Here is a 14186-nt window from a genome sequence, read left to right as displayed (position 1 = left end):
CAGAGAAATGGAAAAATTCTTGGAAAGGTAAAATTTTCCAAGACTGAACCAGGAAGAATTCGAAAATATAAATAGATCTATCACAAGTAATGAAATTGAAACGGTAATTAAAAATCTTCCAACAAACAAAAGTGCGGGACCAGATGGCTCCACAGGTGAATTCTAGCAAACATTTAGAGAAGAGCTAACACCCATCCTTCTCAGACTCTTGCAAAAAATTGCAGAGGGAGAAATACTCCCAAATGGATTCTATGAAGCCACCATCATGCTGATAGCAAAACCAGAAGAGATCGCAAAATAAGAAAATTATAGACCAATATCACTGATGCACACAGATGCAAAAATCCTGAACAAAATACTAGCAAGTGGAATCCAACAGCACATTAAAAGGATCATACACCATGATCAAGTGAGATTTATCCCAGGGATGCAAGCATTCTTCAATATATGTAAATCAATCAATGTGAAACACCACACTAACAAATTAAGGAATAAAAACCATATGATCATATCAATAGATGCAGAAGAAGCTTTTGACAAAATTCAACACCCATTTATGATAAAAAAAAAACTCTCCAGAAATTGGGCATAGAGGGAACCTACCTCAACATTATAAAGGCCATATATGACAAACCCACAGCAAGCATCATACTCCATGGTGAAAAACTGAAAGCATTTCCTCTAAGATCAGGAACAAGACAAGGATGTCCACTCTCGCCGCTTTATTCAACATAATTTTGGAAGTCCTAGCCACAGCAATCAGAAGAAAAAGAAATAAAAGGAATCCAAATCAGAAAAGAAGAAGTAAAACTGTCACTGTTTGCCAGTGGCATGATACTATACATAGAAAATCCTAAAGATGCCACCAGAAAACTACTAGAACAAATAAGTGAATTTGGTAAGGTTGCAGGATACAAAGTTAATGCACAGAAATGTCTGGCATTCCTATACACCACCAATGAAAAATCAGAAAGAGAAATTAAGGAAACACTCCCATTTACCATTGCAACAAAAAGAATAAAATACCTAGGAATAAACCTGCCTACAGATGTGAAAGACTTGTACTCAGAAAACTACAAAACACTGATGAAAGAAATCAAAGATGACATAAACAGATGGAGAAATATACTATGTCCGTGGATTGGAAGAATCAATATTGTGAAAATGACTGTACTACCAAAAGCAATCTACAGATTCAGTGCAGTCCCTAGCAAACAACCATAGCATTCCTCACAGAATTAGAACAGAAAATTTTACAATTCGTATGGAAACACAAAAGACCCGGAATAGCTAAAGTAATATTGAGAAAGAAAGAGAGAGTTGGAGGAATAAGGCTCCCCAACTTCAAACTATACCACAGAGATACAGTAATCAAGACAGTATGGTACTGGCACAAAAACAGAAATATAGATCAATGGTACAGGATAGAATGCCCAGAGATAAATCCACACACCTGTAGTCAACTAATCTATGACAAAGGAGTCAAGGATATACAACGGAGAAAAGACAGTCTCTTCAATAAATGGTGCTCGGAAAACTGGAGAGCTACACGTAAAAGAATGAAATTAGAACACTCCCTAACACCGTACACAAAAATAAACTCCAAATGGATTAAAGACTTAAATGTAAGACCAGACACTATAAAACTCTTAGAGGAAAACATAGGAAAAACGTTCTTTGAGATAAACCACAGCAAGATCTTTTTTGACCCACCTCCTAGAGGAACAGAAGTAAAAACAAAAATAAACAAATGGGACTTAATTAAACTTAAAAGCTTTTGCATAGCAAAGGAAACCATAAACAAGACAAAAAGACAACCCTTAGAATGGGAGAAAATATTTGTAAGTGAAACAACAGACAAAGGATTAATCTCCAAAATATACAAATAGTGCATGGAGCTCAATATCAAAAAAACAAGTTAAAAAATGGGTGGAAGTACACCATGTTCAAGTGGGGTTTATCCCAGGAATGCAAGGATTCTTCAATATATGCAAATCAATCAATGTGATACACCATATTAACAAATTGAAGGAGAAAAACCATATGATCATCTCAATAGATGCAGAGACAGCTTTCAACAAAATTCAACACCCATTTATGATAAAAACTCTCCAGAAAGTAGGCATAGAGGGAACTTACCTCAACATAATAAAGGCCATATATGACAAACCCACAGCCAACATCGTCCTCAGTGGTGAAAAACTGAAACCATTTCCACTAAGATCAGGAACAAGACAGGGTTGCCCACTCTCACCACTATTATTCAATATAGTTTTGCAAGTTTTAGCCACAGCAGTCAGAGAAGAAAAAGAAATAAAAGGAATCAAATTGGAAAAGAAGAAGTAAAGCTGTCACTGTTTGCAGATGACACGATACTATACAGAGAGAATCCTAAAGAAGCTACCAGAAAACTACTAGAGCTAATCAATGAATGTGATAAAAGTAGCAGGATACAAAATTAATGTGCAGAAATCTCTTGCATTCCTATACACTAATGAAGAGAAATCTGAAAGTGAAATTAAGGAAACACTCCCATTTACCATTGCAACAAAAAGAATAAAACACCTAGGAATAAACCTACATAAGGAGGCAAAAGACCTGTTTGCAGAAAATTATAAGACACTGATGAAAGAAATTAAAGATGCTACAAATAGATGGAGAGATATACTGTATTCTTGAATTGGAAGAATCAACATTGTGAAAACGACTATACTACCTAAAGCAATCTACAGATTCAATGCAATCCCTATCAAACTACCACTGGCATTTTTCACAGAAGTAGAACAAAAAATTTCACAATTTCTATGGAAACACAAAGGACCCCGAATAGCCAAAGCAATCTTGAGAACGAAAAGCAGAGCTGGAGGAATCAGGCTCCCTGACTTCAGACTATACTACAAAGCTACAGTAATCAAGACAGTATGGTACTGGCACAAAAACAGAAATATAGATCAATGGAACAGGTTAGAAAGCCCAGAGATAAACCCATGCATATATGATCACCTTATCTTTGATAAAGGAGGCAAGAATATACAGTGGAGAAAAGACAGCCTCTTCAATAAGTGGTGCTGGGAAAACTGGACAGCTACATGTAAAAGAATGAAATTAGAACACTCCCTAACACCATACACAAAAATAAACTCAAAATGGATTAAAGACCTAAACATAAGTCCAGACACTATCAAACTCTTAGAGGAGAACATAGGCAGAACACTGACATGAATCACAGCAAGATCCTTTTTGACCCACCTCCTAGAGAAATGGAAATAAAAACAAAAATAAACAAATGGGACCTAATGAAACTTCAAAGCTTTTGCACAGCAAATGAAACCATAAACAAGACCAAAAGACAACCCTCAGAATGAGAGAAAATATTTGCAAATGAAGCAACTGACAAAGGATTAATCTCCAAAATTTACAAGCAGCTCATGCAGCTCAATATCAAAAAAACAAACAACCCAATCCAAAAATGGGTGGAAGACCTAAATAGCCATTTCTCCAAAGAAGATATACAGACTGCCAACAAACACATGAAAGAATGCTCAACATCATTAATCAGAGAAGTGCAAATCAAAACTACAATGTGATATCATCTCACACCAGTCAGAATGGCCATCATCAAAAAATCTAAAAACAGTAAATGCTGTAGAGGGTGTGGAGAAAAGGGAACCCTCTTGCACTGTTGGTAGGAATGTAAATTGATACAGCCGCTATGGAGAACAGTATGCAGGTTCCTTAAGAAACTAAACATACAACTACCATATGACCCAGCAATCCCCCTACTGGGCATATACCCTGAGAAAACCATAATTCAAAAAGAGATAATGTACCACAATGTTCACTGCAGCACTGTTTACAATAGCCAGGACATGGAAGCAACCTAAGTGTCCATCACCAGATGAATGGATAAAGAAGACATGGCACATATATACAATGGAATATTACTCAGCCAGAAAAAGAAATGAAATTGAGTTATTTGTAGTGAGGTGGATGGACCTAGAGCCTGTCATACAGAGTGAAGTAAGTCAGAAAGAGAAAAACAAATATCTTATGCTAACACATATATATGGGATCTAAAAAAAAGAAGATCATGAAGAACCTAGGGGCAAGACAGGAATAAAGATGCAGACCTACTAGAGAATGGACTTGAGTACACGGGGAGGGGGAAAGGTAAGTTGGGACAAAGTGAGAGAGTGGCAAAGACGTATATACAGTACCAAATATAAAATCGATAGCTAGTGGGAAGCAGCCGCATAGCACAGGCAGATCAGCTCGGTGCTTTGTGACCACCTAGAGGGGTGGGATTGGGAGGGTGGGAGGGAGGGAGACACAAGAGGGAAGAGATATGGAGATATATGTGTAACTGATTTACTTTGTTATAAAGAAGAAACTACTAACACACCATTATAAAGCAATTATACTCCAATAAAGATGTTAAAAAAAAATGGGTTGAAGACCTAAATAGACATTCACCAAGGAAAACATACAGTTGGCCAAGAGACACATGGAAAGATGCTCAGCATCACGAATTATTAGAAAAATGCAAATCACAACTACAATGAGGTATCACCTCATGCTGATCAGAATGGCCATTTTCCAAAAATCTAGAAACAATAAATGCTGGAAAGGGTGTAGTGAAAAGGGAACCCTCCTGCACTGTTGGTGGGAATGTCAGTTGATCCAACCATTATGGAAAACAGTGTGGAGGTTCCTTAAAAAACTGAAAATAGAACTGCCATACGACCCAGCAATCCCAGTACTGGGCATATACCCTGAGAAAACCATAATTCAAAAAGAGATAATGTACCACAATGTTCACTGCAGCACTGTTTACAATAGCCAGGAAATGGAACCAACCTAATGTCCATCGAGAGATGAATGGATAAAGAAGATGTGGCATGTATATGCAATGGAATATTACTCAGCCAGAAAAAGAAATGAAATTGAGTTATTTGTAGTGAGGTGGATGGACCTAGAGTCTGTCATACAGAGTGAAGTAAGTCAGAAAGAGAAAAATACGATACGCTAACGCATATATATGGAATCTAAAAAAATACATATGGTACTGATGAACCTAGTTGCAGGGCAGGAATAAAGAGGTAGACGTAGAGAATGGACTTGAGGATGTGGGGTGGGAGGGCGAAGCTGGGGCGAAGTGAGAGTACCATCGACATATATACACTACCAAATGTAAAATAGTTGGCTGGCGGGAAACAGCAGCATAGCACAGGGAGATCGGCTCGGTGCTTTGTGGTGACCTACGGGGTGGGATAGGGAGGATGGGAGGGAGGCTCAAGAGGGAGGGGACGTGGGGACATGTGTATGCATATGGCCGATCTGCTTTGTCATGCAACTGAAACTAACACTGTATTGTGAAGCAATTTTATTCCAATAAAAATCTATTAAAAGAAAAATGAATAAAATCATTATGTCTGTGGAAAAATTTCACCATACGAATACTGAGTAGAGTGTGGTAAAATTCTGGAATCCTTTGGGATGGTCTGTTTCTGCAGTTTGGCCAAATTGAATTTTCATCTTTTCTTCTTGTAGTAACAGGATTATTTTGGTTCTGTTTTCATACCTCCCACATCTCTTCAGAGCTTATTATTACAAGGCAGTTTTCAATGAGCCTTTGAAGACCTTCATTTCTGCATTTATATTGGTAGATTCATTGCTGTCATTACGTTCTCCCTGGTGTTTCATAAACATCACTTTCTAAGGTATTTACATGTATTGGTTTATTTTTATAAATTTATTTATTTTATTTTTGGCTGTGCTGGGTCTTCGTTGCTGTGCGTGGGCTTTCTCTAGCTGCGGCAAGCAGGGGCTACTCTTCGTAGAGGTGAGCAGGCTTCTCATTGCAGTGGCTTCTCTTGTTGCCGAGCACGGGCTCTAGGCACACGGGCTTCACTAGTTGTGGCTCGTGAGCTCTAGAGCGCAGGCTCAGTATTTGTGGCGAACCAGCCTAGTTGCTCCACGACATGTAGGATCTTCCTGGACCAGGGCTTGAACCCATGTCCCCTGCATTGGCAGGTGGATTCTTAAGCACTGTGCCACCAGGGAAGCCCACATATATTCGTTTAAAAAAAAAAGCCACGATTTTATTTCAGAGTTGTCAGTGTCCACAATGGATGACATGCAAATTAATGTTAGTCCTTTCTATCCCCTTGATAATCTTTCACATTCCATTTGGAAATTTTAAATTTTGGGTGAAGAGCAAAGCTTGAGTTCACCCTTTCTGAGCAACAGCATCCATACTGCTCATGGGTTTGTCTTTCTTGAAGTGCTGAGCGCTTGGCACTTGTGTATCTTTGGATTTTGACTTCTTGATTAGTTATATTCTTGGACAAACCGCTATTGAGCAGATACTATCTAAGTCTGGAAACTCCTATACATTTCTTATCTCCTCAGTCCTTTTTCTTAAATTGTTCTTTTTCAAACTTCCTCTGAGTTTGGTCTACTTGACATTAGATGTCCCGTTACAGCAGTGTCTGATGGCCCTTGCTTGACCTTGGTCTCTGTGCACTTTGCTTGCTGTTAGGTCTCGTTTCCACTTACAGAGCTAAGTATTGGTGGACTGGATTGAGATTGCTATTAATCTTTCTCTTGTGAATACAAGCAAATTAAATATACCAAATAGAGTTAGGGTAGTTACTAAACAAACATTTTTTTTGATATATTAGCTGACTATTAAGTCCTCTTCTTAAACCAGCCCAGGACAATAAATGTTAGGTTTTATTTCACTTTTTTAGTTTTATCTGTTTCATGTTAGTGATGGGCTATCCTCAAGCTGTCGGTGACTTGAATCTTGTTTGGGAATTGTTCTCTGCCATCTGTGAACTATTTTGTAAGTTACATTTCTAGATTTTAAAGGCATCTGAGAAGACTTTACATGAAATCTGTTTAGGATGCAGAAAAGAAAACAATGGCCTTGGTTTCACAGAAGTCATTACAATTAATTTTTTTTTCCATTTTTGGCAGCTAGCAAGATCTTTCCCACTAATTTAATGTTTAGAAAGTATGTTTGGCTTTTATTTTATTTTATTTTTTTATTGAAGTGTAGTTGATTTACAATGCTGTGATAGTTTCTGATGCTCAGCGAAGTGATTCACCCCTTATATATATGTATATGTGTATATATGTGTGTTTGTGTATTCTTCTTCAGATTGTTTTCCATTATAAGTTATTTCAAGTTACTGAATAAAGTTCCCTGTGCTATACAGTAGGACCTTGTTGTTTATCTATTTTATATATAGTAGTGTGTATCTGTTAATCCCAAACTCCTAATTTATTGTTTGGCTTTAACTGTAAATACATGCATAGAAGTCATTGCAACGTTAGGCCAATTATTTTTTTTCATAATTTTATGTAAATTACATATAACTTTTAAAATTTGAAACATGTTTTGTCCAGTATTGATTATTTATTACAGTTCTCAATTTCAAATTTTCTTGAGTTATTTCTCCCACGAGGAGCAACCAGAAAATTGCTGGGAATGGCATGGGTCTGAAAATTGGAGGTCCTCTTGCCTTGTGTCCTGTAGATTCAAATCTGACCAGAGTGTGCTTTGCATCTTCCCTTTCAGTCTTCTCCAGCCACAACTGTTACGTCGCCTAATTCTACACCAGCTAAAACTATTGACACATCCCCTTCAGTTGATTTGTTTGCAACTGCATCTGCGGCTGTACCAGTCAGGTTAGTTCATGAGAATGCAGCGAACCGTTTATTAATATTATGATCAGGTTTTCATTTTATTTTTGTGTACCAAACCCAGTGACTTCACAAAATGAGATGTAGTCCTAGTAAATGTGTGATATTTGGGGTTATTTTCAGGTACATAGACTAAGTTCTTCTATACTTCATACAGTTACTTAGGCTTGTACCTCTCAAAGTGTAAGAAAGACGTAAGCTGTGGAAATCACCTTGGTGCTCACACATTTGGCAAAGGAAGTGGAAGAAAGATGCACACACTTCAGGTTCTTCTGAAATGGATGATATGGACAGTGTCTTCTGAAATTAGTTTCTTCTTGTGTGAAATTTAAAGGGTGTCTTAAAGTGCCAAGAAATGAGATGAAAGGAAGTGAAGTGAAATGAAATGCTTGTAGTTGCAGGCCAATTAGCTGGTGCATATGAGGAACTCAAACTCTGGCGGTAGGAAGAAACCATCAGGATGTGCCTAATTGCTTTTTTAAAATATTTATTTATTTATTTGGTTGCACCAGGTCTTAGTTGCGGCAGACAGGCTCCTTAGTTGTGGCTCATGGGCTCCTTAGTTGTGGCAGGTGGGCTCCTTCGTTGTGGCTCGTGGGCTCCTTAGTTGAGGCTCCAGGAATGCTTAATTGCAGCTCCAGGGCTCCTTAGTTGTGGCATGTGAACTCTTAGTTGCGGCATGCATATGGGATCTAGTTCCCCGACCAGGGATCAAATCCGGGCCCCCGTATTGGGAGCGTGGAGTCTTATCTACTGCACCACCAGGGAAGCCCCCTTATTGCTTTCGTAGTGCCTAAAGGTCAGAACAGTAGTGAGAAAGGGGAGGGATGACTGTGCTTTCTGTAAAATCTCTGGGCCACCTGAAATGAAGCCCCAACTCAGAGAGGCTTCCTCAGGTAATAATTTAGGTCAACTCTTTGTTTGGTTCTTTAGCCTTGAGAGCATTCGAGTCCCATCTTGTAGTATCTGTGACTCTGATTATGAATGCCCTGTATTTGAAGACGTGAATTTTGAACTGAGCAATAAAGCCCCATGATGTGTGCGTGTTAACGATGCACGTTACCCTCTACTTGCTTAATTCTGCTTTCATGAGCACAGGCTCGGTAAAGCCAAGTCCTTTCTGCCTCTATACTAAGATAAATTGCTTCTTATAAAAGCTTTGATTCCAGTCTTAATAATAAATGTTTCCCTGTTCTGGCTCTTAGACCAGTCGTATTGATGAAATAGACATCAAAACTAGGCAAGTTTCAGGGGTCTTGAAACTTTTTTTTTTTAAGCAGCAGAATCCTTTTTTCCAAAAAATATTGCTCGGAAATCTAACACGTAAAAAAGATAAAGATGGAATGGCTATTTATGAGGAGGGGTGGGGCACCTGGGACCCTGATGGCTTAGTACCTGGTCTGGCAGCCTTTAAGCCAGTGCTCCTTTAAACCTGACTGTACAGTGAAACCCCTGGGGTTGTAGTAAAATGAAGACTGATGTAGTAGATAATGGTTAAGCCTGGGATTTTGCATTTCTAACAAGGTCCCAGGATGCTGCTAGTTTGGAAACTACACTTTGAGTAACAACGCTCTAGGCTCCTCCTTGGAACTTCTTTAGGTGGAGGAGCTTTGAAAAGCACAGCCCCAATTGAATAAGAGTGAAAAATATGGAATTATTTTTAGGTGAGGTCTCTTATAGGCAAACTTGATGTGTTGTAGTTTAACTTAGAAAAAAGGTACAATAGTGATTATTCATTTTAGTATTCTTTGGTTTATAAATTCTTTTCAAGTTAAGAATTATTTACCACACTACAAAAAAAGCATACAAAAAAACTTCAGAAAATAGAGAAAAGGAAAAAAATTACCAATAATTCTCTTACCTTTATTATTTGGAGTACGTTTCCTTTTGTCACAGCCCTCATAACCAGCACTTCAGATGCTACCCAGTGGACATAACATGTTTAAAATTCCCCCTTATTTTGAGGCATTTAGATTTTCCCTTTTAATTTCTGCTCTGTGATTTGCTGAGTGACCCATTGCTTGAGGTATAATTTAACTTTGCAAGAGTTGGCAAACGATGGCCCATAGATCAAATCTAGCCCACTGTCTTTTTCTGTAAATAAATTTTTATTGGAACAAAAGCATGTTCATTTGCTTACGTACTGCCTGTGTCTTATTTCACTCTGCACTGGCAGAGTCGAATAGCGATAGAGACTGTCTGGCTCGCAAACCTAAAATTTTTAGTATCTGGCCCTTTACAAAAGTTGTTTGCCAACTCTCAGTATAGAGGAACATATGCTTTACTGCTGTACTTTACAAAATATTATTCTCTTACTGAATTTAAAATAGCCAAAATCTGTGATGTTTTCTGCATAAGTCTTTATTTAAAAAGCATCTTTACGTTTTAAAATTTCAAAATCTGATTTTAAAATCATATTTTCCTTTCAGCGCTTCTAAACCATCTAGTGATCTCCTGGACCTGCAGCCAGACTTCTCCTCTGCAGGGGCGGCAGCAGCCGCGACACCAGCACCAGCACCACCTTCAGGAGGCGCCACTGCGTGGGGGGGTGAGTGAAACCAGGCAACCATGCCATTTTTCTATTTAGTTGTTTTTATTCAGGCTGTAATTGTTATACTTACCTTCTGATTATCCAAAATGGTGCTAGAAACTCGGGGAGAAAATGTTAAGAATGGCATTGATTGATTGATTGATTGAAATATATATTGAGACAGCGAGACAAAGACAGAAAAAGTACCCATAATACAGTTAAAATATGCAAGTAATCATACCGTTTTTTTAGTTTAAAAGCTGGAACAATGGGAGTATTTTTGCTTCGCTGTTCTCAGATTCTGATTATTTTTAGTAGTTGCTCCCTAGAGATGCAGGCCTTAGAAGGTTGGGTGTTCCCATGAACTTATGGGATTACTCAGAGGCAGCATTTCGAATTTGGTTTGTCCAGATATGGTCTCCTTCATGGATTCCTTTAGACCTTAACTGGTTTTATTCACATTGTATTTGACTTCATGCAGTTGAAATCTGGGATAGATTCTTCTTGGTGCCAGAAAATATCCGTCCTAAACTAATTAAGAGGAATCACACCTAAGTGCTCGATTTCCATTTTATTCATGGATCTTGGGGGAAAAAATTAAGCTTTTATATGTTTTTAATTAAACATATTTAATACCAGTATAAAAATTAAGTTAATTACTGCTTAATTCTCAAAGCTTCACAGAGTTGGTGTTAAATAACATACTCTACTACATCAAACTATCAAAATAAAAAATTGTTTAAGTTTGAAAATGGCTCATAGGAACAACATAGAGGGAAACAACACAGAGGGACTGACACAGGAGGTGTCCCATCATATCTCCCCATAGGAACAGTACTTTGGCAGCCACCCACAGATAAAAGTGCCTTTGTGGGAGCTTTGGGATCCAGGTAAAAGGTTGCAAAGCCCAAGTGGAGCCCAAGACCAAGAACAGTTGATTTGAGAAGGCAAGCCTACTCCCAGGTGGGAGGCCTGCCAGCGCTGGTCCTGGCAACAGACCTGGAAACACTGCCATGCCCCTGTGGACTCACTACAGTCCTGTTTGGCCATGATCCTGCCACCAGTAACATCTTCCAAGGGACCAGGGAGGAGTGTACACACCCATGCCTTGGGTAACAGGCCTCCTGTCCTTGGTCTCAACTGTGGACCCTGAAACTGCCTGTGACCCAGCTCCAGCCTCTCTCAGTCATGGTCCAGGAGCAGTCCTGCCTGCCCAGGGATCCAGCAGGAGACACATCTGTCTGTGCCCCCAGAGGCAGGCCCAGTGACCTTAATCCAAGCTCAGATCCTGAAGCAGCCTTGTGACTAGGCTCCAGCCCCTCAGTCCTACCCACCCAGGGACCTTGTGGGAGACACACTCATCCATGCCCCTATGGGCAGGCCTATAGATCTTGGTCCCCACTGTGGACCTTAAAGCAACCTTCTCACTTCATTTAGCCCCACTTAGCTGCAGTCCAGGGCTAGTCTGGCCTAGCCGGAGACCCAGCAGGAGCTACACCCAGACACGTACCTGGTAACAAGCCCACCATCTCTGAACCCAACTGCATATCCTGAAGTGGACCCTTGTCCCAGCTCCAGCCCTACTAACCAAGGTCGTGAAGGCAGTCCTGTCCGCTCAGGGACCAGGAGGCAGGATCTATACCCACCCAAGCCCCTGGTAACAGGCCCACTACCATGGACACTACAGCAGACCCAGAAGCAGCCACATGACCCAGCCCCAACCCCACTCAACTGCAATCCCAGAGTCAGTATCATCAGCCCAGGGACCTGACAGGAGAAGGCCTGCCAAAACCAGTGTTTAAAAACAGGAAGAGGTGTTTGCTCCTTCAGATGCACAGACACCAACAGAGGGCTACACAGAATATGAAGAATCAGGCAAACAGACATGACACTGCCAAAGGAAACTAGTGAATCTCTAATAACTTACCCTAAATAAATGGAGATCTCTACATAGCTTGATAACAAATTAAAAATAATTATCTTTAAGAAACTCAATGAAATACAAGAGAACACAAATAGGCAACAAAATTAAGTCAAGAAAAGTACACATGAACAAAATAAGAAAATAGAAACCATAAAAGGGAACAAAACAGAAATTCTGAACAAAACAGAATACTATGACTGAACTGAAAAGAAAAACTCAGTAGAGAGCTTACTTGATCAGACAGAGTAAAGAATCAACAGACTCAAAGATAGAGTGTTAGAAAATAGCCAATTAAAGGAACAAAAAGGAAAAAAGTGATGTATACAGGACCTATGGGATGCCATAAAATTAATTAATATATGCATTATGGGAATCCCAGAAAGAGAAGAAAGTGAGAAAGAGAAGAAAGCTTATTTAAAGATAATGGCTAAAAACTTCATAAATCATGGGAGGGATATGGACATTTAAATTCATGAAGTTCAAAAGTCTCCAAGCAAGATCAATCCAAAGAATATTACCTGAGACACAGTGTTTAATCAGATTGTCAGAAGTCAAAGACAAAGAGAAACTTTTGAAAACAACAAGAGAAAAGCACCTCCTCACATACAAGGGAACCCTGATAAAGCTATCAGCATATTTCTCAGCAGAAACCTTGCAGGCCAGGAGTAAGTAGCATGATATAATAAAAGTCCTGAAAGAAAAAAACTGCCAACCAAGAATACTATACCTGGCAAAGTTGTTCTTCAGAAGTGAAGGCGAGAAAAAGACATTACCTGACAAACAAAATCTGAGAGAATTCTTCACCACTAGACCTGTCTTACAGGAAATGCTAAAGGGATTTCTTTAAAATAAAACAAAAGGATGCTAAATAACAATGAGAAAATGTATGAAGGTACATCCCTTGAACAACATGAGTTTGAACTGTGAGAGTCCACTTATACACAGATTTTTTTTCCACTAAATATGTAATACACAACTAAACAATACATGGTTCGTTGAATCTGCAGAACTGTGGATATGGAGGACCAACTGTAAATGTATAGGTGGATTTTTGACTGCATGGGTGGTTGGCTCCCATAACCCCTTTGCTGTTCAAGGGTCAACTGTATCAAACTCACTGGTAAAGGTAAATTTGTCGTCAAATTCAGAATACTCTAATACTGTAAATGTAGTAGGTAAATCAGTTTTAACCCTGGTGTGAAAGTTAAAAGACAAGAGAATTTAAAATAACTAAAGCTACAATAGTTTGCTACTACATACACAATATAAAAAGATGTAGGGTGGATAATATGTGGAGAGTAGAGAAAGGTAGAGGTGTCCATACTTTTTGTATGTGATTGAAGTTAAGTTGTTATCAGCTTAAAATAGACTGTTAAAACTATAAGATGTTTTACGTAAGCCCCATGGTAAACACAAAGAAAAAAACCTCTACTAGATACTAAAAATAAAGAGAAAGGAATCAAAGCATGCCACTGAGGAAAATCATCAAGTCACAAAGGAAGAGAGCAAGAGAAGAAGAAAAGAACAAAGGAACTACAGAATGGTCAGAAAACAGTAAACAAAATGACAATAGTAAGTCCTTACCTATAAATACTGTAAATTTAAATGGATTAAATTCTCCTATCAAATAATAGAGTAGTTCAGTGGATGTTAAAAAAAACAAAAAACAAGATCCAACAATCTAGTGCCTACAAGAGACTCCTTTTAACTTTAAGGACATACATAGGCAAGGTAAAGGGATGGGAAAAGATTTGCAGTCAAAATCTATCACAAGAAACAAAGAAAATCACTATATAATGATAAAATCAATTCATCAAGAGGGTATAAACATCAAAATATCTAAATATATAAAGCAAATATTAACAGAACTGAGGGGAGAAATAGACAACCATACAGTAATAGTGGGGGGCTTCAATATGCCAATTTCAACAATAGATAGATCATCCAGACAGAAATCAGTAAGAAAATAGCAAACTTGAATAACAGTTTACCCCACATGGACCTAATAGGCATAAACAGAAA

The 14186-nt window shown here is 38.6% G+C and overlaps 1 protein-coding gene across 1 annotated transcript in view; it reads left to right on the top strand.

The window, feature by feature from the left end:
- Window positions 1-14186, top strand: part of SNAP91 (synaptosome associated protein 91) — a 158640-nt gene that overhangs the window by 86608 nt on the left and 57846 nt on the right. Inside the window, exons 12-13 of the mRNA XM_033867520.2 lie at window positions 7586-7695; window positions 10140-10258. Of these exons, the coding sequence (XP_033723411.1) occupies window positions 7586-7695; window positions 10140-10258 (229 nt within the window). The remainder of the gene's footprint in view (window positions 1-7585; window positions 7696-10139; window positions 10259-14186) is intronic.

Source organism: Tursiops truncatus, chromosome 12, assembly GCF_011762595.2.
Source record: "Tursiops truncatus isolate mTurTru1 chromosome 12, mTurTru1.mat.Y, whole genome shotgun sequence".
In the NCBI taxonomy this organism is placed as follows: domain Eukaryota; kingdom Metazoa; phylum Chordata; class Mammalia; order Artiodactyla; family Delphinidae; genus Tursiops; species Tursiops truncatus.
This window is presented reverse-complemented; position numbering and strand designations above follow the sequence as displayed.